The sequence below is a fragment of the Staurois parvus genome, unplaced genomic scaffold (assembly GCF_062004578.1).
Source record: "Staurois parvus isolate SC_StPar_1 unplaced genomic scaffold, SC_StPar_1.0 ptg000254l, whole genome shotgun sequence".
Classification (NCBI taxonomy): Eukaryota; Metazoa; Chordata; class Amphibia; order Anura; family Ranidae; genus Staurois; species Staurois parvus.
This window is the reverse complement of record NW_028318050.1, coordinates 2,624,642-2,652,455: the sequence shown is the minus strand read 5'-3', so window position 1 is coordinate 2,652,455 and position 27,814 is coordinate 2,624,642. Positions and strand designations below refer to the sequence as shown.

At 46.4% G+C, this 27,814-nt stretch overlaps 1 protein-coding gene across 1 annotated transcript in view; it reads right to left on the bottom strand.

The window, feature by feature from the left end:
• LOC149459587 (uncharacterized) overlaps window positions 1-27,814 on the bottom strand; it is a 68,648-nt gene that overhangs the window by 16,596 nt on the left and 24,238 nt on the right. Inside the window, exons 6-9 of the mRNA XM_089680943.1 lie at window positions 24,718-24,921; window positions 22,169-22,213; window positions 22,065-22,084; window positions 5,887-6,169 (exon numbers count right to left, since the gene is read on the bottom strand). Of these exons, the coding sequence (XP_089537069.1) occupies window positions 5,887-6,169; window positions 22,065-22,084; window positions 22,169-22,213; window positions 24,718-24,921 (552 nt within the window). The remainder of the gene's footprint in view (window positions 1-5,886; window positions 6,170-22,064; window positions 22,085-22,168; window positions 22,214-24,717; window positions 24,922-27,814) is intronic.

The window sequence follows — 27,814 nt, the reverse complement described above, 5'->3', positions numbered from 1 at the left end:
TTATATTTTTGTAAGGTTTCCCCAAACACAGATTGTTATTCTTCCTTCTGCCAGAGACTGTTGTCTGTGTATAGAGGGTTATCAGTCGGTGTAATGAATTATTTGACAACCCAACCAATCTCCAGGATTCAGGGCCTGGTAAGGTGTGCTGGGTAGGTGATAAATATTTGACACACTTCTTGCTATAACCAGAATCACTGTTACTGGATTATGCAGAGTCTAAAATGTAACATTGTTAAATTGTCTGATTGCTGTTCATTTTTGTCACAGGATGGAGCGTCTATGGAAACTAAGCTACTTATTCTCAAATACAGAACACGGAATGATGGGATATGCAGTCTGAGCCATGAGCTGATAAAGAAACTACACAGAGGATCCCAAGTGAGGGGTATAAATAGAAAAGCCCGGGAAAGACTGGAGGCAGTTGGGAGACTACCGCCAGCCAGTGTAGAAGGGAGTGACCTGTTGTAGAGAGAAAACTTAGGAGGGCGGTTAGTGACTGTTACTATGTCACCAGCGGGCCTGCATGTTATGGAGAGCCACTTGCTAGCTGCAAATTGCTGTATGGAGATCAAGTGAGTGACTGCTACTGTCAGGTTTCACCCAGAGGCCTGTTTTCTTTGTCATTGGGGAGCCAGAGTGCACCCCCCAGACCGGCTGACTAATAATACTGCTGCACAAGACTGCTCCAGAGATGTGGAAAGACAGCCATTGTACCACCAGGTTCACCATTCATTGGATCAGTAGAAGAGGCTTCCAGGAATCACCACTCCAAAGGAGAGCCTCCAATGGTAAAACTGCTGCAACAGAATAAGGGAAGCTGGTGAGCAGGTCATAGACCCATTGTTGTCTTGTTTGTTGACTTTGTGCATAGCCTTTGGTAAGAGCTATTATCATTTTCCCTTTTACAGACTGATAGCCCTGCTTGGCCAGAAGCCTTACTACAGAGCCTTAAAGGATAAGTTCATGTTATATTTCCCTAAATTCCAGCTCCCCTATGTACTGATATACCATTATTGTGCCCCTGTTACAGGAAAGAAAAGCTTTCTCTGTCTTCTGGGACAGTCCTTACCTCCAATCTCCAATATAAGACTCCTTGACTACTTTCTGCCCTGTCCTGAATATGGTATTTAGGACATGAAAAACAGTAGAAGGAAGTAGTTCACCAGCTGGCCTCATAGACACACAACCGGCACCTGCCCCCCTCCCAGGGGATTGCTTTCACCCACCTCTGTGCTTACACACAATCAATATCAGTCTACACTCACCGACCACCTTGCTAGTACCGGGTTGGACCCCCTTTTGCCTTCAGAACTGCCTTCTTTCTTCGTGGCATAGATTAAAAAAAGTGTTGGAAACATTCCTCAGAGATTTTGGTCCATATGGACTTGATGGCATCACGCAGTTGCTGCAGATTTGGCGGCTGCACATCCATGATGCGAATCTCCAGTTCCACCACATCCCAAAGGTGGTCTATTGGATTGAGATCTGGTGACTGTGGAGGCCATTGAAGTCCAGTGATCTCATTGCATGTTCAAGAAACTGTTCTCTGTAAACCCTATAGATGGTTGTGTGTGAAAATCCCAGCAGATCATCAGTTTTTGAAATACTCAGACCAGCCCGCCTGGCACCAACAACCATGCCACATTCACAGTCACTTAAATCCCCTTTCTTCCCCATTCTGATGCTTGGTTTGAACTTCAGCAAATCGTCTTCACCACATCGAGATGCCTAAATGCATTGAGTTGCTGCCATGTGATTGGCTGATTACCAAGCAATTGAACAGGTGGACCTAATAAAGTGGCCAGTGAGTGTATATCACATACCTCCCAACTTTTGAACTTCAGAATGAAGGATACTTGAGGGAGGAAGTGACCTGCAGTACACGTAGCGTGCTGCGGCAAAATGTGCGTGTTCTAAGATATGAACAAAATCCTGCAAATCTGGACTAAGGACCCATTCACATCAGGACAGGTTGCAGGAAACCCGCATTCCATGCTCATTTACATTCAAAACTCACTGCAATTGTGATCTGCAGCGGGCGTCAATGTTAACTCAACGACACCCCAAATGCTGGTCACAAACACAGTGTGTTTGGCTGTTCCAGATCTCATGGTACAGTAATACCATGTGATCTGGTTGCTGTGAATTTTTTAAAGTAATGTATGCATTCAAATGAATGGGCTGAAATAGCACTGCGCCTGGATTGCATGCGAATTGTAGAGGAATACACAGCCTGTTCCCCTATGATCCATGGTGTGATCCAGCCCTGTGTCCTGGAGCCCAACAAGGACCAAATGCCGGAATGAATTCTGCCACTGGACTCCACTAACTTGCCTGGCAGGGCGGCGCTAGCGTGGGCACCTGGGGCAATTGCCCCGCATCTGTTGTTGAGTACCCGAGGTCCCAGATACCAGGATTGTCCTCTCTGGGGCAGCCAAAACCTCTTTGATTTGGGGGGGAGGGAGAGGATATGTACTAGGGGGCACTTTAGGAGGGGAGAGGACTTGCGCTGATTTCATATCCAACCCCCCCAGCACAAGTCCTCTCCCCTGTATTTAATACAAGACCTCAGATCAGTGCAGCTCAGGCAGAGCGGTGTTCCTCCTCCTCACCCCTCTCCTCGTGTCTATGTACAGGAGAACATCACAGACAAGGAGGAGGATGTGGATTCAGCCGCTCTGCGCTGTGTATGTGTGACAGGTAGATGGCGGTGAGAGACGCTGGCCGCCATACAGAGATATACTTGTGGTGTGTGGGACCCCAGACGCTCCGCACAAGCCACGGGGCAGGTGTCACTGGTGCCCGAACTAGAGTGCCCCTACCGGGCAAGTCACTGGAGCCAAGTGCCGGGACTAAGCCTTGATTCCCCAGGACCCCGGGACTTACATCAAATCTTGGGACAGTCCCAGCGAATCTGGGATAGTTGGGAGGTACGATATCATTATCTTTTCTCAATAAATACCAGCCTATGTGGAGCAGAGCTTTAGCATTGAAAACATGCCAAACAGACACTTTACCATGTGAAAAAACGTAGTAAGAGGTGTAGTAGTTGGGGTAGTAGGAATAGTAGTAGTTGGAGTAGTAGGAGGTGTAGTGGGAATAGTAGCAGTTGGGGTAGTAGGAGGTGTAGTAGGAATAGTAGTAGTTGGGGTAGTAGGAGGTGTAGTAGTTGGGGTAGTAGGAGGTGTAGTAGGAATAGTAGTATTTGGAGTAGTAGGAGGTGTAGAAGGAATAGTAGTAGTTGTGGTAGTAGGAGGTGTAGTAGAAATAGTAGTAGTTGGGGTAGTAGGAGGTGTAGTAGGAAAAGTAGTAGTTGGGGTAGTAGGAGGTGCAGAAGGGATAGTAGTAGTTGGGGTAGTAGGAGGTGTGGTGATAATAGTAGTAGTTGGGGTAGTAGGAGGTGTAGTAGGAATGGTAGTAGTTGGGATAGTAGGAGGTGTAGTAAGAGGTGTATGTAACGTACATGTAAGATTTGAGTAGCTGAGATGTGACCTGTAGAAATATGACAATACAGATTTAGCGTTCCATATTATAATAATATAAGATGTGTTCAGAATTCAGTCAGAGACATATGGTCACCAATTAACATCTGAAGGGACAGAGCATCCTCTAGACTGGAGGTGACACCTGGATGCCAATAAGATTTGTCACCTTCTGGAAATCTGGAAGGAAGAGGCTCTAGACAGTTCGGCTTCATAACACAGCGGGAGACCAGAGGTGGTTCCGATGTGTCTGGGGGCTTTGACGTATATCCACAGATCATAGGAATATATTTCATCTCTCATAAAAGCTAAAATATTAGTTGCAGAGAGATGAATATACTTCCTTTTGATTGGACACACTGTAGGCTACATCTGCATGTAAAACTGTATTTGTAGCCTCTGTAGAATCCCAGAGAAATGCAGAAAACGGTTATATTGCACCTGATTGCGGCAGCTGAACTGGTGATTGGTACTGTCGCAATCGGACTGATGCGCTGGTGTCGGAAATTCAATCCCTGACTTGGTGATTCAAACCGTTCCTGGTCCATTCGACTTTCAGCATTTCAGTACCTGGAACATCCTGTGGGCTGGTACAGGAGCGCCCCCCAGAGTCGATTGGCCAAGGGCCTATGTCCATACGTCCATATTCCCATAAATTGAAGACCTGACATATGGACAGTGTGATTCGTACGGAGCCGGTTCTATTGACTGGCGGATCGCAGACTTTCTCTGACTTGCTCCATTCGCAGGATAACTCTTGGTAAAAGTTTTATTTCTGTTTTATTCCCTTTTATTTTATAGTCAATAGCCAATTGTGTGTCTTCTTGTATTTTTTGTATTTTCTGTAACTTTTTATACTTTGTACATATTTTATGCACTGCCCACTTTTGGGATATTAAATCATAAAATTAATAAGTGACTTCTGTGTACCTAAGCTCGGGCTCATATCTTTGGAGAGATTAGATTGTATTGTATTGCAGTGTCTTTATATGATCGGCCAAGTTCATTGCCAATCTGTATACAATTGCACTGCGTGTTGGCAGATTGCATGCAGATTGTAAAGGTAACAGGTCTGCCAGACGGAGATCTGTGTGTGTGTGGCATGTCCCAGCAGGCCAGTCTGCGGCTAAAACTTTTGGGTGATGGCAAGCTACCGTTTGTTGTGTGTCTGGTGTGGTGGTGTGTGGACAGTGGAAGAGTGATTAACACTGGGGTTCTAGCTGGTAGGATAGCTGGAGGAATCCTAGAAGGGTGTGCCGATTGCTAGGCTGCTCCTCAACCCTTAGTGTGCACCAGATTGTATATAAGATTCGTGTCTGCCTGTGTGTGTGGTCAACCATCTGGATTGGAGTGGAGTCTTCCTCTGGTGGTGGCCAGAGGTAGTGCACGCTGTGAAAGTATATCACGGCCGGTCTTATATACGTATATATATTCAAAGTAAGTCCCCCTTATTTCCTCTTTACCCCAACTCACGGCTGGACGTGCATGCCGCAGTTAGCTAGTCGCTGTGGATGTGTGCGTGTGGGATCCGTGACAGTGTAGTAGTTGGGGTAGTAGAATGTGTAGTAGTTGGGGTAGCAGGAGTTGTAATAGGAGGTTGAGTAGTTGGGGTAGTAGGAGGTGTAATAGTTGGGGTAGTAGGAGGTGTAGTAGGATTGTGTAGTAGTTGGGGCAGTAGGAGGTGTAGTAGTTGGGGCAGTAGGAGGTGTAGTAGGAGGTGTAGTAGTTGGGGTAGTAGGAGGTGTAGTAGGAGGTGTAGTAGTTGGGGTAGTAGGAGGTGTAGTAGGAGGTGTAGTAATTGGGGCAGTAGGAGGTGTAGTAGTTGGGGCAGTAGGAGGTGTAGTAGGAGGTGTAGTAGTTGGGGTAGTAGGAGGTGTAGTAGGAGGTGTAGTAGTTGGGGTAGTAGGAGGTGTAGTAGGATTGTGTAGTAGTTGGGGCAGTAGGAGGTGTAGTAGTTGGGGGGGTAGTAGGAGGTGTAGTAGTTGGGGTAGTAGGAGGTGTAGTAATTGGGGTAGTAGGAGGTGTAGTAGTTGGGGTAGTAGGAGGTGTAGTAGGAGGTGTAGTAGTTGGGGTAGTAGGAGGTATAGTAGCATGATTGGGGTACATTTTGTAGTTCTGCATGGAAGGTGTCAGATTTGGCTTGTTGTTTCTCCACTTTTTGGTGTCATACAATACAAACACAAGAAATGACACCAGAATGCCGGAACATTTGTCATTGCAGCAATTTTCTGGGTGAAGTGGGGCGTTATCTGACAAATGCCGGGGGGACAAGATGTTTGGCCATGATTGTGTGTGGGGGATGGGCAGTGATGAACCCTACTACCCGAATCATACATGATGGAACATCAGCCCATGTAGCCGTCTGTGTTATGAATCAGCCACATATATGATGATCTCTTACCTAGGTGATCACACAGATATCTCAGCTCCTCATCATATACAGAGCCGGTGACGTCCACAACGTTGATTCGTCCTCTTTTCTTGGTGTGATACAAAATACCGAACGTGCACCGAGAGACGGCCTCCCTGAACTGCCGCCATCCATTGTTGGAGATGTAGTGAGGAAGGACGCGTATCATATTGATATAGAAGTAGTTTGATTTTAGTCGGTTGATAAGCCATTCATAGTCACTCTCTGATGACATTGAAAAGATCCCAACTGTGTAATATACTGGAAGATACCCCTATATAATGAAAGATACAAAACAATAATCATTAGATAACAGCAACAAGAGAAATGATTGTACATTACACTAAATCCATGACTACAAATCTCACAATGCGGCGGGTTCCAGCAATCCTGGGGTCACTATTAGGGGTCAGTCTATATGGACAAAAAGAAAACTGCTTTGCAGATGTTTCCTCATTCACAGAAAAGTAACGAATAACACCCGGAATGTTTATACCGCTTGAGGACCAAACATTTTCCGGGACGTTTTGTTTAAATTGGTATTTCTTGCTAGAAAATTACTTATAATCCCCAAACATTAGATATTTTTTAGCAAACACGCTAGCCGCCTCCCACCCGCCATATAGTAATATGACGGGCGCAAGGTGGTTCTCTCGTTCTGGGAGGACGTCATATGATGTCTGCCCATTCTAAGCGCGCATGCATGGCTCCCGGATCGCGCAGCGCAGCGATCGGTGGTGCGCTGTGTCCCTCGGACACAATGGATCACCAATCCACGGAAAGAGCCGAAGATGTTGATCAGCTGTGTCCAATCACAGCTGTTCACATGTAAACAGGGAAATGCCGGTTACTGGCATTTCTCTCCCCACGAGCTGTCACACTGCCAGAGGAGAGCCGGTAATCGGCATTCCTCGGAGGGGACATGTACACTGATCATCAGAGCACTGATGATCTGTGTAGCCCCAGCAGCATCACCTGTCAGTGTCCATCAGTGGCAGCTCTCAGTGCTCATCCATGCCACCTGCCAGTGCCCATCAGTGCCACATCAATGCCACATATCAGTGCCCATCTGAGCTGCCTTTCAGCATCACCCATCAGTGCCAGTCAGGGCCACCTATCAGTGCCAGTCAGTGCCACCTATCAGTGCCAGTCAGTGCCGCCTATCAGTGCCCGTCAGTGCTGCCTATCTATCACTGCTGCCTAACAGTGCCAGTCATTGCCACCTAACAGTGCCAGTCAGTGACACCTATCAGTGCCACCTATCAGTGCAGCCTATCAGTGCCATATATGAGTGCTGCCTTTCAGTGCCCATCAATGATGCCTGTCAATGCCCATCAGTGCCACCTACCAGTGCCTCCTCATCAGTGCCACCTATCAGTGTAGCCTATCAGTGCCCATCACTGCAGCCTCATTAGCGCACATCAGTGAAGGAGAAAAATCACTTATTTACAAAATTTTATAACAAAAACTAAGAAAAAACTTTTTTTTTCAAAATTTTCTGTGGTTTTTGATGTTTTTAAGAAACAATAAAAAACCCTGAGGTGATTAAATACCACCAAAATAAAGCTCTATCTGTCAATTTTTTTTGCAATTTTTTATGTCACATGGTATTTGAGCAGTGCTTTAACCTCTTCCCAACCGCGCTATAGCCGAAAGATGGCCCTGATTTTCAGTGCCGCCCATCAGTGCCCAGCAGTCCCACTTATCAGTGCCCAGGCAGTGTTGCCCAGCAGTGCCCATCAGTGTCTCCCGTCAGTGCTGCCCAGCAGTGTCACCCATCAGTGCCCAGCAGTATTGCCCATCAGTGCTTTCCAGCAGTGCCACCCATCAGTGCCATCTATCAGTGTCCATCATTGCTGAATATCAATGCATCATCAGTGCCTCCTCATCAATGCATACCAGTGCCACCTCATCAGCCCCACCTCATCAGTGCCCATCAGTGCTGCCTATCAGTGCCCATCAGTGCTGCCTATCAGTGCCCATCAGTGCTGCCTATCAGTGCCCATCAGTGCTGCCTATCAGTGCAGCCTCATCAATGTACATCAGCAAAGGAGAGAAATTACCTGTTTGCTAAATTTTATATTAGAAACAAAGAGAACCTTTTTTTCAAATTTTTGCTCTTTTTTTCATTTATACTGCAAAAAATAAAACCCCCCAGTGGCCATTAAATACCACCAAAAGAAAGCTCTATTTGTGTGAAAAAAATTATACACATTTCATATGGGTACAATGTTGCATGATCGTGCAATTGTCATTCAAACTGCGACAGCGCTGAAAGCTGAAAATTGGCCTGGGCAGGAAGGGGGTAGAACTGCCCAGTAGGAAAGTAGTTAAAATGCTATTTTTTGGAAAAAAACACACTTTAATGAATTAAAGAAACCAAAACACAATATTTACCCCATTTTTTTGTAAAATATAAAAGCGGATGTTATGGCCAGAAAATAGCTAACATGTCACACTTTACAATTGCGCACAATTGTGGAATGGCGACGAACTACGGTATTATCTCCATAGGTACGGGGTACCAGTTCAGAGTTACAGAGGAGGTCTAGCGCTGGATTTATTGCTCTCGCTCTAACGATCGCGGCGATTCCTCACATGTGCGCTGCAAACACCATTTACGAGTGGGATTCCGGGGGAGCCGATGTCGACCAAGAAAACCTTGCGGGGCCCTTTCAGCTGTTGTATATTTTGGGTCTGACCGCTGGAACAGTTTTTGTCTGGATTATGTGACTACTGGTGCCTATATCTATAAAGGGATACTGAGGAAGCCATAAGATTGAAAGAGAGAAGCTGGCTGGCTGTTAGAGAGACACTCAAAAGATGGAGGCCGGTTGGTTACTCTTCTCTCTCACAGTGGGGCCCCATCGTAAGAGAATAAACAGTGATGTGGTTGTATGGAGATCCCTCAGATACTAATTCACCTGCATGTGATAATTGGCTGCTGCTATCTGACTTCTTCCAAAAAGTTTTAAAAGGTCTTATTGCCGAGTCCCTGAGATGATCTCCTGATAAGAAAGTACACCAATCCTGGCGATAGAGGATATAAAGTGATTTTGTGTTACTGTAAAGAGGCGCACTCCCCCTGGTGGTAGGAGACGGCAAGAGTGGTGCACTGGTGTTCCTGAGGGCTTCACGCTGAGGACCATCTGGCTGTGACCAGGAGTAGGTCATTATACTCCAATGCGCATGTACTTGCGCTATCTGGTTAGTGCATTATACAGTTATTCCCCTATCACGGAAGTCACAGATTTTTTTGGATACATCACAGAACTTATGATTTTAACATCACCATCACTATATGCACCTTGATTAGTCGGATAGATCTTCATTACTTATCTGATTACTGTTTACAACAATTTAAGAATGTGGAATCTGGTGCATGTTGAAATATGAACATTTAAATCTGCTATTCATGTTAATTCCCTGTATTATACACTCAAGCGCTGCAATTTATTGTATTTGACTTTTGATGAAGGGGGTATACGAGGTTTACCTATATGCTAGCAGCTTGAATCCTATCATATCCAGCGCTCGTTCCTCTCTTCATATATTGTAACCATTTACATATACAATTGATGTATGGGTTCACTTCTGCACGTGAGTACGGTGCGATGGGTGGGATGGGGGCAATTTCATTTTTAATTTTACTGTCCCTTTCATTTTTTTAATCACTTTTATGGCTAATACAAGAAATGTAAACATCCCTTGTAATAGAAATATACATGACAGGTCCTCTTTAAGAAGAGATCTGAGGTCAAACAGACCCCAAACCTCTTTACCTCTAAAAGTTTAAAAAAAATGTTTTAACTGTTGCTTTGAAAAAGAAAAACATTTTTTTACTTCCACCGCCAACTGGATGTAACGTCATGACGTCGTTCCGGTCCACCATCATGATAGAGGCAATCAAAGACCATAGAATCTTTCATCGCCACCATCCTGAGGAGGCTGCACCATCAGATCATTTCTCTGGCCGTCCGGCATTAACAGTAAGCCCAAGAAACACCAGCGAGCCGCAGGAGGTGGGGGGGGGGGGGTGCCCCCTTCCACCACTATGGAAAGCAATCCAGCGGCTCAAGGGCCACTAGGACCACTTTCATATGAAAGCCAGCCATTCACTGAAAAAAACGGTACCATGGTCATTTCTTCAGCCATAACCCGGGTAAACCACCTGACAACCACAATGTTTATCTATGTATAGGCAGGGCCGGTGCTTCCACTAGGCAAACTACATAGCCACCTAGGGGCACCTGGGCGAAGCACAGGCAGGCACCATATATGTGTATGTAGCACTGCCCCTTGGGACAAGCTGGAATATATTATGGGTCCTGCGCCCAATAGATCCAACCCTAAGCAAACCCAATCCCTCTGGCACAACTGGTAATGAATAGCAAATACCCCGCCAAGAAATTTGCTGACACAGGGTTAAATGAAACAAGAACAATTTTATGGAGAATGAAATGCAGAGTAGAGGGGTGGGGTTCCCCTTTCAACTTCCAAAACTTACTTTTCTTCTTTTATGCAATGCAGTAAATTTGGTCTGCCACTAGAGGGCTTCACAGCCAAGAGTCTCCGGGTGGCAGAGTCGCACTTTAAGCCGAATACAACTGATATCAAACAAATAAACTTACTTATGCTCTATCAATGAAATGTATTACCCACACCGGTGTATGATTCTGCTTCTGAGGGGCGTTAGCCAAAAATCACCTCAGAGTCAGAACAGAATGCAATAAAGAGGTACCTCTAATAAAGCTACTAAGCCAGATTCCCCCACTTCAGTCCTTGTAACGGTGGAGCTCTAGTTGGTGCACGTTTAGTCCTTACAATGAAGTAAATAGCAGCTGAAGGCTTCTTTGGAGTTTCAGCTGGTGTGGGTTATATCAGATTTCACTAGGTTTCTGGGCTGAGAGGGTCCAACCTCAGTGTCTAAAGGCAACACAAAGCACCCCAAGACCAGGAGCAGTCGCAGGATGCAATCTCCCAGTATGTGTCAGTCCCCGGGGCAGACAGTCTCAATTACACTGGTGGTGAGGGGCAAAGCAGGCAGAGGGATCTGTGGCTTGCACAGGGCCCCGCATGGGTGAGATCCCAGCAGTGGGGTGCAGATGTCCCAGTCTATATGCAAAGTGTAAATGGTGTGTCTTACTCTCTCCAGTGGGACAGCTCACCAGACTCTGAACACACAGCAGGGTCCCTCTATCCGCGCTGGGTGCTGTAGTGCTTCCCCCTCTCCTTGGACGGGCTCCACGTTTCCCTGTCTTTTCTCCAGCCTTGTGTGTCTCTCTCCTCTCCCCTTCACTTCCTGCTTCCTCCCCTTCCCAGCGTTCTTTGCTGTGTAGTGGATGAGTCATGAACTTGGCAGAATGCCCAGGTTTTACAAATAGGGGAGAGAGAGGAAGGACCTTCTGAATCCTCTTGTACAAGGAGCCTGCTACACACTCCCCCCACCAGAGAAGCTTTTGTCCTCCAAAGACAGCAGTAAAAGCAACCTGTTACATGCTTTTTATATACACGCGGAGAGAAAGCAAAGTTAGTGCACGCAGGAAATTAAATTATTCACACTTGCATAAGAATCTGGCAGAGGAACCTCCCACCATGTAGCAGAGTGAGGGTTGTCCTGCCCATAGGCCACACTAATGGGAATGGCCCAACCAGATGTGCCAGGGGGTGAGTTGGGGCTGTTCTCTACCGAAACTGCTGTAGGAGAACCAGGCGTCACGAGAGTCCTTTGAGAAGCATGTACTACTTCTTCAGAGTTTTCACCCAACACATCATATGTCAGTCTTTTTGGGGGTTGAATAACTCTATGCTCTCTCTGTTCCCTGGGCTCTAGCAATGGTTCTGGCGTTGCTTCCGATGTTGGTTCTGACACTACTGACTCATCAACCCTCGCTTCTTGCTCAACGCTCTCTGTTTCTCCCAGTTCAGCTTCCTCCACGTCTTCTCCCTCATCAACAATGGACCACCAGTCTTCAGGTTCTTGCAAGTCTTCTGCAGGTTGGGCCCGAGGCACAAATTCAGGAGCCTCTGGCCTAAGAGGAACTACGTCAGTCACTCCCGTGGAAGAAGGAATGGTGGGTTCGGAAATGTCAGATGGCCACAGCAAATCTGTCCCTACCTCCTCACTCTCACTGTCCTCTTCATCTGCAGGAGGTGGTGTGGGTTGTGACCTGGTCACAGGTCTAGTCTTCTGAGAAGTTGAGGGGGTAGACTGTGGATCAGATTTTGATGGTAGGCGGACTGCATCTGACAAAGGCAAAAGGTGGTTGCACTGCCAGGTTTTGAGTGGGCCAACACCCTTTTCTGGTCGAATCTGGTAAACTGGCAATCCAGGCAATTGTTTGCAGATGACATAGGGCTCTGATCGCCACCTATCCGCCAACTTGTGTTTTCCAGGGATGCCCAGATTTCTCAGTAAGACTCTGTCTCCAGATTTTAAGTCCTGTACTCGCACTCTGAGATCAAAGTTCTCTTTGTTTCTCTGTCCCCTGGCGTCTGAGGTGGCTTGAGCCTTCTCATAAGCAATCTTCAGGCTTTTCCTTAGGCGGTCCACATATCCTCTATGGGAAGCTGCAGAGGTATGGTCTACAGAGGTTCCAAAAGCCAAGTCTACTGGCAGTCGGGCTTCCCGGCCGAACATCAGCCGGTAAGGAGAGTATCCTGTAGCGTCGTTGGCAGTGCTATTGTAGGCATGTACGATGGCTGCTACATGCTTACTCCAGTGTTGCTTTTGCACTGAAGTCAAAGTCCCGAGCATATTCAGGAGGGTACGATTGAATCTCTCTGGCTGAGGATCTCCCTGAGGATGGTATGGAGTAGTCCTCGACTTTTGGATGTCTAGTAGACTCAAGAGTCTCTTGATGAGGTTGCTCTCGAAATCTCTCCCTTCGTCTGAGTGGATACATTGTGGTAGTCCATAATGCACAAAGAACCTTTCTACTAAAATCTTTGCCACAGTTGATGCTAACTGATCTCTAGCAGGAAAAGCCTGGGCATACCTGGTAAAATGGTCAGTCACTACCAGGATATTTCCCTGTCCACTCTGATCCGACTCCAGGCACAGGAAGTCAATGCACACCAACTCCATGGGTCCCTGACTTTGAAGGTGGCCCATTGGGGCAGCTCATTGAGGCAGAGTCTTCCTCTGAATACATCGGATGCAGGAGTGACAGTAACTTTCAACTTCTGTCCGCATTAAGGGCCAGTAGAAGCGGTCTCTTACCAAACAAAAGGTTCTTTCTGGTCCCAGATGGCCATGGTCATCATGGAGAGCGGTCAGCACCATTTCTCTGTGTTTTGCGGGCAAAAATAGCTGCCATTTCTCTTCAGGATCATCAGAGGGGCCCCTTCGGTAGACCACTCCGTGGCGTAACTGTAGCCGATTCCACTCACGATGTAGCCGCTGAGCCTCCCTTGACGATGTAAGAAGCAAATCAGGGCTTTTACTTTCTAAAGCCTTCAATACTAGGCCGCAGAGGGGTCTTCCAACTGATCTCTTCGCAGATCCTTCCTGGAAAGCTTGAGCATGCCTTCACCCCCAACCTGGGTGACATTGCAATATCACCTGGGAACGCCAGACGCCGAAATCCCAATGTCTTCTGCCCTAGACCCACCTCTTGTTCGGTGTTCCACTCCTTGGGATAAGGCTCGTACCCCTTCAGGGGGCACCTGAGTCCACTCTTCTGGGGAATCCTTGGAACAGTGAGGTCTTCGGGATAAGGCATCTGCATCCCTATTCCCAATCCCTGGCCGATAACTGAGGCTGAAAGTGAACTCCGATAAGGCAGCTAACCACCTGTGGCCAGTAGCATCCAGCTTAGCTGTAGTGAGAATGTATGTGAGGGGGTTATTATCTGTTTTTATCACAAATTCTGCTCCATATAGGTAATCTCGAAGTTTATCTACTACTGCCCACTTCAAGGCCAAAAATTCAAGCTTGTGGGTGGAGTAGTTCCTCTCAGCGGACGCCAAACCCCAGCTCACATAGGCGACAGGTCGCAAGCATCCATTCTGTTCTTGATAGAGGACTCCCCCTAACCCATCTCTATTTGCATCCACATGCAATTCATACGGCTTGGCTGGGTCTGCATAGGCCAGGATTGGGGCGGTGGTTAGACTCTTTTTCAGCCGTTCAAAGGCCTCTTCACACTGGGTTGTCCATTGTCCTTGAATAGATTCCCTAGGCCTCCTAGGTCCCACTGCTGGCTTCGCAGGTCTAGAAAGATCTGCATCATCATTGTCGTCTTCGTTTCTGAGCAGTTCATTGAGTGGGCGAGCTATCCGAGCGAAGCCCTGGACGAATCTGCGATAATAGGAGCAAAACCCCAGGAAAGATCTGAGCTCTGTGACATTTGTGGGCCTCGGCCATGAGGTGACAGCTTCCAGCTTCTTGGGGTTAGTGGCCACTCCGTCGGCAGATACGATATGACCCAGGTAATTGACCGAGGGTTGGTAAAACTGGCACTTCTCCAAAGACAACTTCAGTCCCTCATCATGAAGTCTCTTGAGCACCTTCTCCAATCTCTCCTCATGTTCCTCCAGGGTCTTCCCGAACACAATGATGTCGTCCAAGTATACCAGTACTTCAAATAAATTCATGTCACCCACCGTCTTCTCCATCAGCCTTTGAAAGGTGGCTGGAGAGTTGCACAAACCTTGAGGCATCCGGTCAAATTCAAAGAACCCTATTGGGGTTATGAACGCGGTCTTTTCTCGGTCTTCCGGGTGCATGGGGATCTGGTAATACCCATTCTTCAGGTCCAGCACACTGAACCACTTTGCCCCTGATAGGCTTTGCAAAGCATCCTCTATCCTGGGGGTGGTATACTGATCAGGAACAGTTCTTCGGTTTAGCGTCCGGTAGTCGATGCACAATCTTAAAGATCCGTTCTTCTTCCAGACCACCACTATCGGAGAGGCGTATGGGCTTCGAAACTCTCTGATGATGCCTGTCCTCTTCAACTCTGCCAGTTGCTCACGCAGGTGTTCCAAATCTCCCAATGGAACTCGTTGAACCCTTTCCCTAAATGGGGCGTCTTCTTGAAGCCGGATCCGATGATGGGCACTCTCTGCACACCCCACATCGAACTCACTTCTGGAGAATGCAGCCCGCCCCCTTAGGAGTTGATTCTTCGTTCTCTCTCTCCATTCCGGGGAAAGGGGGGTGTTCCTTGGGTAAAACGCATCGACAGGGATTTCTTTCTCTCTTCCGTCCCCTAGCTCAGTGGGCAAGATTGGGGTTGCAGGATCCACATGTCCTAACATCACCCGAGCTGGGATTTTCACTGGAGCAGCAGTTGGGTTATGAACACTGACCGAAACCTTTCTGTGGCTCCTCTGTAGCGCTTTTGTTGACACTACCTCCGGGAGGATCTCCACTCCTGTGTTCTCTTCACAGCCACCAGCCTCAAGGACAATGAAGGGGCCTGGCTGCTTCCAGGTCAATTTGACTGATGCCTGTAAACACGCCACCTCTCCAGGTTGTAGCACCTTCTCATGTTGATCCAGGCGCCATATCTTCCCTATTCTTTCCGCTGGGGCTCTCCTCTCTTGTACCAGGCGCTGATATGCTTGCCTCAGCATGGGATGTACAGAAGTGGGTTGATCATTGGGCTCTTCGACCAATGGCGCCAACAGCCTTCTGACAAGATTGGTGTTGGTCCCTATGATTAGGGGACTCCTATTGGCCCCAGGCGGCCGGGGACAGATGACGGCTAAGGCTTCGAAAGTCTCAGCCTTCCCTGTCATGGAAGGATCAAAAGTTAGTCTGACCGATAGGTAACCATCATAGGGAAACTTCTGGGTCCCTATGCCCCATATTTCCAGATCTTCCAGCTTCTGCAAGGGCAAATGCTTCAGATGCTTGTCATAGAAGTCTCAGTACAGAAGGGTTACTTGGGCTCCGGTGTCCAGAAGAGCCCTGGTATAAATCCCTTCTACCTGAATCGGGACGACAGGGGAGGGTCCCACTAAATTCTCAGGGAGTGGTGAACAGGTAGCCGTCTTCTTCTGTTCTGCAGTTCTTATCCTTACTCCCCTCCTGGGGGAGTTTTGGCTCGGCCTAAGCCGTGGTTGACTCCCAGGTTTGAGGTGTGCACTGATTCCCTGAGGTGAAGTGGCATTTTCCCTAGGCTGTTTGTAAGGGATGGTGGGCTCCTTCTGGATAGGACCAGATTTTCTCCTCGCCCCCGTTTTATTTGGTTGAGTGGAGCTAGCTGCGGTGGTGGGGTCCCTGGGTTGCTCCTTCACCAGGGCCCTCTGAAGTTTTCCGCCGGTTTTTGGCGCTTAGCTTCAGGCTTCCTGGGGCTCGGACAGACTCTCCTGACATGTCCGGTCCCTCCACAATTAAAGCAGGTCATTTGAATGGTGGGACTAGTTGCTTGCATTGGGGCAACTCCTGACAGGTTTTCAGAAACTGCTCTCCTCTCTCGCTAAACCCGATGGTCCCGCCATTAGTAAGGTCACCATCTCCATTAATTGGGACACCTGAGTCTTAAGGAGTTCAACTTCAGGGGTGTCACCTCCCGCATTGACTACCCGGACCCCTACAACAGAGTCTGACTGTCTCTCTTTGTCATCCAACATGGCTTCCTCCTCTCTCACAGTCCGGATCAAGTCTGGATAGTTCAGGAGGCCACCATCTCGCCGAGTTCGTAATAGAATGGCAATAGGGTCTAGGGGCCTGGCTCCCCGTAGGACTTGTTGCGCCCGAACCTCATCTACTCTTTCAGGGCCTATTCCCCTTTTTAGCAAAATTTGGTGTATTATCTTGTCTAGACGTCCCATGTAACTGGAGAGTTTCTCCCCTTCATTTTGGTAGGTATGCTCCAGCTGATAGATGAGGTCTGAAGCCTTTTCAGTACGCCCAAATACATCTTGTAAAATATCTAGATAGTCCTGAGCAGTGCAATCCTGTTTGCTAAGTTTTAGGTTGCGAATAGCCTCCAATGCAGGGCCCCTTAGGCTCTCCGTAATCCTCTGTTTCTTGTGGGCCTCAGGAATGTCCCATTCACTTAGTGCTTGCGTGGCTTGGTCTAGCCACTCTTCAAAGCCATCCTCCTCGGTAGGTATTGGTTGCCTACCTGAGAAGAATCGGAGCTTCCGATACATCCCTGTGTATGGAGAGGGGTCTTTGCGGCATTTTAACATGAAGTCCCCCAATGCAGTGAGGAATTCCGGGCCTATGGTGGCTAGAGGTGTCTGGGACAGGGGTTCTTCCCCCTCAGGTTTTGCACAACTAGGCCCGGGGGTGTTCAACTGAAGTAACTGGAGCCTTGTCCCATCCTCTATTTGGATATTGGCTCCTTGGAAACTGTCAGGGATCCCCTTCTTCCACTCTAGCAGGGCATATGCCAGGGTGGTGTCTGAGGCGGGTATCACATCTATCACCCACGTTTTCTTTCCCTCTGTGGGTAGTGCATTCGCTATCTTGGTAATCTGTTCTTCGGTCCCCATTTCTCTGGGGAACTCGACCACTACACTCCGTTCTGGGCAAGCATTTTCGCTGCTGCAACACTTGGTCGCAAATAAACTTACTTGTGCTCTATCAATGAAATGTATTACCCACACCGGTGTATGATTCTGCTTCTGAGGGGCGTTAGCCAAAAATCACCTCAGAGTCAGAACAAAATGCAATAAAGAGGTACCTCTAATAAGGCTACTAAGCCAGATTCCCCCACTTCAGTCCTTGTAACGGTGGAGCTCTAGTTGGTGCACATTTAGTCCTTACAATGAAGTAAATAGCAGCTGAAGGCTTCTTTGGAGTTTCAGCTGGTGTGGGTTATATCAGATTTCACTAGGTTTCTGGGCTGAGAGGGTCCAACCTCAGTGTCTAAAGGCAACACAAAGCACCCCAAGACCAGGGGCAGTCGCAGGATGCAATCTTCCAGTATGTGTCAGTCCCCGGGGCAGACAGTCTCAATTACACTGGTGGTGAGGGGCAAAGCAGGCAGAGGGATCTGTGGCTTGCACAGGGCCCCGGATGGGTGAGATCCCAGCAGTGGGGTGAGGATGTCCCAGTCTATATGCAAAGTGTAAATGGTGTGTCTTACTCTCTCCAGTGGGACAGCTCACCAGACTCTGAACACACAGCAGGGTCCCTCTATCCGCGCTGGGTGCTGTAGTGCCTCCTCCTCTGCTTGGACGGGCTCCACGTGTCCCTGTCTTTTCTCCAGCCTCGTGTCTCTCTTCTCCCCTTCACTTCCTGCTTCCTCCCCCTCCCAGCATTCTTTGCTGTGTAGTGGATGAGTCATCAACTTGGCAGAATGCCCAGGTTTTACAAATAGGGGAGAGAGAGGAAGGACCTTCTGAATCCTCTTGTACAAGGAGCCTGCTACATGTACAATGCCGCCATGTCATGAATGATCCTTCATCTGAGGGGAGGGGCAGAAGACAGGACAGAGGAAGATGCCGAGTGTCTGGGGCCAGTGTAGCAGCTGAGCTGCCACCCCTTTCAGTGTTCCTCTCAGACTCAGTCCCTTACTGCAAGCCGGCTGGCGGTTACTGATCACTGTGGAGATCCAGCCCTTCAGGTCCCCATTCATCAGCAGAGGTGAAGCTGTGCCAGTGGAGGAAAGTAATGTCTGACTCTGATGTTTCGTGTCTGTATGAGTGTGACCCGGCCGGTAGGACATCCATCACATGTGCAATGTGTCAGTGAGTGATGACATCATCCTGATCCCACAGCCTGATCTTCTAGTGCCTGCTGGGCCTGCTGATCTGTGTCGGTGTCGGTGGTGGTGTGTTGTGTTGGATCTGTCACCATGTGGGATCGCTCAGTTCAGGTTCCTGTTATCACAGCATTTTACCTCCCCCCATTGCCTGGGGAATTCCAGCCTGGGATCTGTCAGAGTGTGGATCAATTATCCTCCACTCACTGCAACTGTCGCCCTGCCACTGCCAGCCACAGATACAGTCTGTCCGGGACACTGATCTTGTCTATAATATTGGTGCTGGTGGCATCTTATGGTACTTTTTTTGCAAATTAAAAGAAATTTAGCAATTTCATGTTTTGTTGATTTCATTAATTTCTACTTTTTTTAAAAAAAAAAAAAAAATGATATCTTGTTTTTTTGTTTTTTTTGGGGGGGGGGATGATGGGACATTTGTATAGCAAATTTTGACAAATAAATCCCTAATATCCCATACACACGATGAGACTATCGGACTGGTGATCATCTGTTTTTTTTTTTGCATGCTAGCCTCATATCGAAAGTGAAGAAGTTACTAACATTACGAAAATTCTCGTACGAAAGAAAGAAAATTCCAAAGTGATGTCATGTATTTTTATTGTATTTTTGAACGAAAACTGTATGGATTGAATGAAAATCATGCGATCTGGTATCGTGCGAGAAAAATGTTTGTGCTTATCTCTTCAAATCATTTCGGATGAAAGCCGTGTACTAACGATCAGATTATTGTAGGATCGCTTAGAAAGGGGTACTTTTTGTAAGATTTTCTGATCATGTATATGGGGCTTAACACTCCGTCCACCCCTCGCTGCTTACATCTCTTAGAAATTCCCATTGTGAGATCTCTCTGGCAGCATTCATATTCTCATCCAACATGGGATATTCTTGATTTCACTATATTCTACAACAGTGTTTCTCAACTTTTTTTCAGTCAAGGCACCCTTTAAAATGATGGACAGTCTTGAGGCACCCTTTAAAATGATGGACAGTCTTGAGGCACCCTTAAAAATGATGGACAGTCTTGAGGCCCCCCATTCTAAAATGTGAAAACCTATTCTAATAGTTTTATATAACGCAGCAACATCCACACATGTAGGACACCCAACATTAGAGGTGATTTATTCTTCCAAAGCAAATACACTTTTGCACCCTGGTACTGACTAGTATTCCACTGTTTCCCTTCTCCCTCAGTTTTTCTCCATCACTGAGCTAATGTGACCCCAGCACTGATGGAGAGGGGCAGGGGGAGGCTCAACTAGGATGCTGTGCAGGCAGCTAACATCCTCCTTTTCAACCAATGACATCATTGGTTGTCAGGATGCTGGCGGCTAGAAGGACATAATGGTGCACAATGGAAACCCGTGACTTTGTGTAACTAAAAGGCAGGCTTGTGCAACCCGCTGGCTTGTATACCAGTTTTGGGCAATTTTCAGACATTTTGTCAGGGCACCCCTGAAGAAACCTGGGCACCCTGGTTGAGAAAGGCAGTTCTAGAGTGAACCACAAATCCAACAGGGAGAGCAGGGCCCCCTCATCTTGTAAAGGAAAAAAAAAAAAAACCACCCCAGTGCACAAATCCCAGCTTCCAATGTCCATTATGTTTGCCTGGCAACAGAAGAGTGTCGGGGGGGTAACAAGGTTGTGTGAAGTCCTGTAGCTTCCTTTTAAGATGCGGGCCAATCTGACCAAAGCTCACAGACAGAAAGGACAGGAGCACGGGACCCCAATTAAAATTATTTTTTTTTAATAAAAATGTTAAAAAGCACACTTACAGCCAGGTAACTGTACATTGGCAGGAAATGTGGGGATGGGGATGTTACATCAGTGACACCATACACAGGTTTGACAAAGAAGGATACTTTCTTGAAACACATTATCACCCCTTCTGATTTACGTACGGTGGTGTTGGACGCTGCATGTGGCTGACAACTGGCTATGCACTGAGCGGTCCCTCTAGGTTGGCATTGGGGTTGTGAGCCGCCGCCGCTGTGTACGGCCTCACTGATGTGAAATCCCGATCTCTACACTTCCTGCTGATGTACAGTTACCTACTGTAGATGTAAGTGTGCTTTTTATCATTTTAATAAAATGCTATTGTGAATTTTAATTGGGAACCCGCTGACAGCTGATGAGTCATCGGTTGTTAAGGACACGGCGGACGGCTTCCCGGCCTGCTCCTTAGCAACCAGCTATTGTTCAAGACATGGATGGCTGCTGGCTCCAAAACTTTGCATCTGAACAGCTGGTGTGGAAATTCATGAATAGGAAAGGGAAATTCTCACCAGAATTGCCTTAGGCAAAACCCTTTGTATCCAAAACAATTCTTCTGGCAGTTGTAGCTGCAATCTTTCTTGGTCTACCTGTGCTTGGCTTGGTATCAAGAGGTCCCTGAACTTTCTACTTCTTAGTGGAAGTGATGACTGGCATATTCAAGGCTTTGGACATCCTTGGACATCCTTTTCCATCTTTATAAAGTTCCATTACCTTGTTACGCAGGACTTTTGACAGTTCTTTTCTGATCCCCATGGCTCAGTATCTAGCCTAGTCAGTGCATCCATGTAAGAGCTAGCAAATTCATTGACTATTTATACACAGACACTAATGAAAATTTAAAAAGCCACAGATGTGGGACATTAAGCTCTAATTGGCATTGTAACCCGTGTGTGTCACATTGTGTGTCTGTACCAAGGCCAAACATTCCAGGGGGCGGAGACTTCTGATCTGGGGGCGGAGACTTCTGATCTGGCCATTTGTGTGATTTATGTTATCATTATGATTTAAAAATAAGCCAAACAACTATTTGATAATAAATGGCTTCATATGATCATCATCCTTCAATAAAAGAGCATTTTGTGGCATGATCAGTCATATTTTCAACATCAATGCCAAAATTTCACAATTTCTGCCAGGGTATGCAAACTTTTGAGCACAACTATATATATCGCCATTTGTAGACGCAATAACTTTTATGTAAACCAATTATTTACACATATTGGGAATTTGTTTAGCAAAGACACGGAGCAGAATACATTTTGGCCTAAATTTATAATGAAATTTGATTTTTACATTATTTCTACAGGACATGTTTAATAGCCAAAAGTCAAATATATATATATATTTTATTTTCAAAATTGTCGGTCTTTTTTTGTTTATATCACAAAAAATAAAAACTGGAGAGTCAATCAAATACCACCAAAAGAAAGTTCTATTTGTGGGAAAAAAAGGACATAAATTTCATTTGGGTGCAGTGTTGCATGACCGCGCAATTGTCAGTTAAAATAACGCAGCGCCGTATCGCAAAAAATGGCCTGGTCCAGAAGGGGGGGAGGGGGGGGGAATCCTCTAGAGGGTGAGGGGTTAATATAACCATAATTTTAATGTCTTCCAGCTGATTTGAGTGGAGAATCTCCTATTACATATGTAGAAGGCTGGTATTTTATACTCAATTGTTCTATACATGGTTATTGTAAATATTCTTACCGTAAATATGCTGCGGGCACCTAAGTGAAGTAACAGAATAAAGTCTCAATAAGGTCCAAAAAAACGTAAAGAGCCGATCACAACTGAACACACAGACTACTTACTGCGTATGATTTCTCTGATCTTGTCTATTTTTTCTTTAAAAGAATCTAAAACAAATGGAAATAGAACAAACAACGTCATTACTAAAGACAGAGGTTTTGGGGTTTTTTTTATGAGGAACATCTTCTAGTTTGAGAATCTGTGTAATATGAGTGTGATCAGAGGAACAATAACATGGCAATGGAGGGCAATAGGGATCAACTTCCACACGGTCCAAATGTTTGTACAGTATTTTGTTCCATGACGGATTTTGATCCATGTGTAGCCATTCCTGTTTGGCAGTGTATTCCGATCAGTCTCCTGAATGTAGATATGTAATGTATTGAAGTCCTGGTTATGCCTGATAATAGCCCATTTGATGACTTATGCCGGGTCCAGGGCCCTGATACTTGTTAAGGGAATTTCGTTTTTAGACTGCTTGATATATAGATTAACAAAAACAATATGACTTTATTATGATTTATTGAGTCATATAAATGTTCGGGTTTGAAGAGCAATTTAAATGTTTTTTCTCCGTTCTCATTATGGTCTTGAGGTTCAATCCTTGGCTGATATATGAATAAAGTAATGCATTAGTCTTTGCATGTGAACACCTTTGAGGGTATTTGGATATAAAATTATAGCATTTTCACCTGTCAAGGGTTCTAATCCCTTTCTGCCCTATACAAAATAAAAACATTTTACTTTCAGTTTAAATTGAGGAACATAAATGTACAAATAAGTGTCATGGCGCTCCTGCAGTATGGGAGGACTCCATGTAATAAACCATCACAGAGCACCATGTTTGAGTCTCTTGTGTCCTTCCCCGGGTGTTGGCAATTGAAGGGCACACTAGGTCTGAGATGTCCTGCTCACCACTTGTTCCCTGACCATCTCACAGAACATTTCATACATCCCATGGTTATTGGAAAGTAAAAGCTCAGGAACACAGAGGACTCCCTATAGCATGCCAGATCCACAACTGCCGCTATCACTTTCCATGCTGTAACTGTCAACAGCACATGTCCACAGGTGAGGAGATCCATCCTACACTGTCTGTATAGTCCCAGCAGGGATCCACGTCACTTATCCCTGGTACTGGAAGCAGAGGCTGAGAGAAAGTGGATGGAATGAAGGAAGAATGTAAGTTGTAGGTGCAAAATGGCCAAGATTTTATAGAACTTTTATTATTAAAACACATTTATCTCTATTCCTTGCAGTGTACAAGGCAGCTAATGTTTTGTCTGTTTCCTGACACCCTTGAAAAGTAGGTGTTTGTGCTCTCCTCCAATATATCACATTTTGCATTTTTATTATCTGCAATACCCGTATTTACTCGAGTCAAAAGAAAAAAATGGGAGAAATGGGAGAAAGAAAGAAGAGAGAAAAAGGAGACAGAGAGAGAGGAAGAAAGAAAGAGATAGAAAAAGAAAGAGAAAGAGAGAAAGAAGGAGAGAAAGAAAACAGAGAAACAAGAGATGGAGGAGATGAGGGGGGGCTCTGGAGGAGATGGGGGGGCGCTGTAGGACATGAGGGAGGGGCGCTGTAGGACATGAGGGAGGGGACTGCTGGAGATGATGTGGGGGGCGCTGGAGGAGATGAGGGAGGGGGAGCATACAGGAGCTGATTGCATACAGGAGATGGCTAAGAGAGGCAGCTGGGCGGCACATAGAGAAACCAAGAAATGCACTGTCCTCTATGTGCCGCCCGGCTGCCTCTCCTATCCAGGCAGACCCCGGCCCACCGGGAAAATGCCTGGTGTGCCCTACGGCCAATCCGGGCCTGTACTGGTCACACACCGGGTGTAAGCATCGAGAGTCACTGCCTTACCGCCGGGTGTGGACGTGGTGGCGGCACTGCCAGGTGTGTTGGAGGCTTAGCAGTGTTTCTCTCCGAATGTAAGGCGCCCTTGAATGTAATGCGCACACCGAGTTTAGAGCCTCTTTTTGGCCAGAAAAGGTGCGCATTACATTCGAATAAATACGGTAATATCTGTTATTTTCTGAAGACATGAACTTCTGCACTCTATGTCACTACATTACCATACTTTTCCGCACTCACACTTTTGATAGTCAGCATGTAGGGCCTCCTTCACGTGGACATTCCGATCAGGCCTGCCTGCCCATTTTTCAGGCGGACTCGTTAGGGACCTCTATTCTTCTCTATGGAGCGGTGGGTGTAAATGGACATGTGTCTGTTTACACCTGCCAACATCCAGTCCGATCCGCCAAAAACAGACGGATGGGGATCTGTTCTCCTTCCATAAATCGGATTGGATGGCAGTCAGAAGGAAATGGCCAGGCGGTCCACTTCCATCCAACTGTCCATAGAGGACAGCGAGCTGTGTTTGTGTCTGCTCTGCAGTAGTGGAGCGGACACAGACCTGCCATCCTCTTGCTCAGTTGAGATCAGCGGAGAGATCTCCCACTGAGCAAACAGGTCCCCCCCGTGTGAAAGGGGCCTAAAGGATACTGGAATTTTTACTTTTAATGAGAAACCAAATAAATATCAATCCAAAGAGTGAAAAATAACTAAAATCAGAATGTATAAGTTTAAAATGCTGAAATGTTACCTTCTGCAGCAGCTTGTAGACGTTTATTGATCTCCATTAGAGATAAGAACAATGTCTGATAATTTGACTGTTTTTCCTGACGACTAAATAAAAAGAGATTGCGGTACATTTCTCCTATGCTGGGATGACGTTCCAATATCCGGATCTTCTCCTGATCACTGCTGTCCTCCACATCATCCATTACTATGATCACATTATCCTGCCCTGTAGACACACAAAGTATTCATAATAAGAATTACATTACATTCCTTCCACTAACACCAATGATGGTGTCCCATCATTAGTGTCAGTGTGTGAGGAATAGTGTCCCATCATTGGTATCAGTGAGAGGAATAGTGTCCCATCGTTGGTGTCAGTGGGAGGAATAGTGCCCCATCATTGGTATCAGTGGGAGGAATAGTGCCCCATCATTGGTGTCAGTGGGAGGAATAGTGCCCAATCATTGGTATCAGTGGGAGGAATAGTGCCCCATCATTGGTGTCAGTGGGAGGAATAGTGTCCCATCATTGGTGTCAGTGGGAGGAATAGTGCCCAGTGTAACAGGAGTGGGGATGCACCACTCCTCCAAGCACTTACCTGTCCAGCAGTGTCCCTTCTCCCCCAGATTCTCTGGCGGCAGCAGCTGCAAAAGAGTGGGCTCCACCCCCATGACCTCGTCCTCTTCTGCTTCTTCCTTCTGGCCTTCCTGCACACTGACAATGGGCCCCGCCCCTCCAGTGCTCTGAGCGCACACCAGGGAACCGCCCACCACTCTGCTCTCCTCTGCAGCCGGTGACATGCGCAGATGCGTTAGGGGGACAGATCTTGACGCTACACCGATCCCTCAGCCATGGCTGCCCTGTCCCTTTCCCATGGAGGTGTCCCTTTCGTGGGAAAGGGGGGGGCCACACTGCCGCCATGCCACCCCCCTGAAAAGTGCCACCCTAGGCAACTGCCTAATTTGCCTCGCGGCAAATACGCCCCTGGATATGTAGTCTGAGCCATGATCTGATAAAGAAACTACAAAGATTATCCCAAGTGAAGGGTATACAGTTGTGTTGAAAATAATAGCAGTCAGACATCACTAACCGGATCAATCACTGTTTTTGGTGGAAATGATATTTCTACATGGCAAATAATTTCCTAGCAGGTGTAGTAGAGTAATAGAAATCCAACAGACCCGACAGTCATGACATGCATGCTGCTGATTCTGTGTCATTGAATCACTCATTGAAAGGGGCGTGTTCAATATAATAGCCGTGTGGAGTTCTATTAGTGAGGTCATTCATTCTTTGAAAAACAAGTGGCAATTATTGCCCTTATTTAAGGAAGGAAGGCAGCAAATGTTGTACATGCTAGTAACAGTGTATTTCTCTCTGAAATTCTGAGGAAAATGGGTCGTTCCAGACATTGTTCAGAAGAACAGCGTACCTTGATTAAAAAGTTGATTGGAGAGGGGAAAACATATAAAGAAGTGCAGAAAATGATCGGCTGCTCAGCTAAAATGATCGCAAATGCTTTAAAATGGCAACCAAAACCTGAAAGACGTGGAAGAAAGCGAAAAACTACCATTCGAATGGATAGAATAGCCAAAATGGCGCGGACTCAGCCAACAATCAGCTCCAGGAAGATGAAAGAAGGTGTGACGTTCCCTGTGAGGACTGTTACAATTAGAAGACGCCGATGTGAAGCCAAGCTATCTGCAAGAAGTCCCCGCAAAGTCCCACTGTTGGGAAAAAGATGTGTGCTGAAGAGGTTACAATCTTTCAAAGAGCACATTGACTGGCCTAAAGAGAAATGATGCAACATTTTGTGGACTGATGAAGGTAAGATTGTTCTTCTTGGGTCTAGTGGGCGGAGACAGTTTGTCAGACGACCCCCAAACACTGAATTCAAGCCACAGTACACTGTGAAGACAGTGAAGCATGGTGGTGCAAGCATCATGATATGGGGATGTTTCTCATACTACGGTGTTGGGCCTATTTATCGCATACCAGGGATCATGGATCAGTTTGAATACATCAGAATACTTGAAGAGGTCATGCTGCCTTATGCTGAAGAGGAAATGCCCTTGAAATGGGGGTTCCAACAAGACAATGACCCCAAACACACCAGTAAACATGCAACATCTTGGTTCCAGACCAACAAGATGGACGTTATGGAGTGGCCAGCCCAATCCCCGGATCTTAATCCAATAGAAAACTTGTGGAGTGACATCAAAAATGCTGTTTCTGAGGCAAAACCAAGAAATAGAGAACTGTGGAATGTGGTCCAATCATCCTGGGCTGGAATACCTGATCACAGGGGCCAGAAGTTGGGTGACTCCATGCAACACAGATGTACAGCAGTTCTCAGAAACAGTGCGACTACAACCAAATATTCATGAAGTCATTCAAAGGAAAGCAAAATCTTCAAACATTTCTCAGTTTATATAGTGAATGTTTGAGTTTGTAAAGAAGAATACAAACACGGCCATTTTTTTGAACCGTCTAATATTCACTTTTCTTCAATTTTTTTAGAAGCACAGCACAAATTTGATGTATTTTTCTTCATGTTGTGATTTGGAATAGAATGTGTTGTGTTCCCAATGCATTTGTGTGGATGGAAATAAAAGCTATTAGAAGGATTTTCAGCTTTATTCACTTTTTTCAACACACTGATATTATTTTGTACACAACTGTATGTTCTCACTGTGTACAAGGATGTGCACCATGGGACCATACAGCACATCCTTGTGTGATCCACCGAATGGAGGTGTATATTGATTGGCTGTTTCCTTGTGCACAGTGATAACATACGTGATCTGCCTGAGCTAATAGGACTCAGTGTTGGTGGGGCTTGTCCTCCCAGCCAATAACAGACAGGTTCCTACCTGTGTTCCCTTCCTGTAGTACACCATATACTGGCCGGTACCTGGGGGTCTATGTGGAGGAATTCTGCACCTACTTGTCTTTCAACCTATGTACTGGATGTGCTTTCAGATTGATCAATGTGGCCTTAAGTCCCAAGCTTTTGGCGGATTAATATTCTCCATTTTTCTTGTGAATGTAATGTGGGGGACGTGGTGCTATGATCCCTATTTTTGACTCTGATCACTTGTGTAACCGCATCTCTGTAC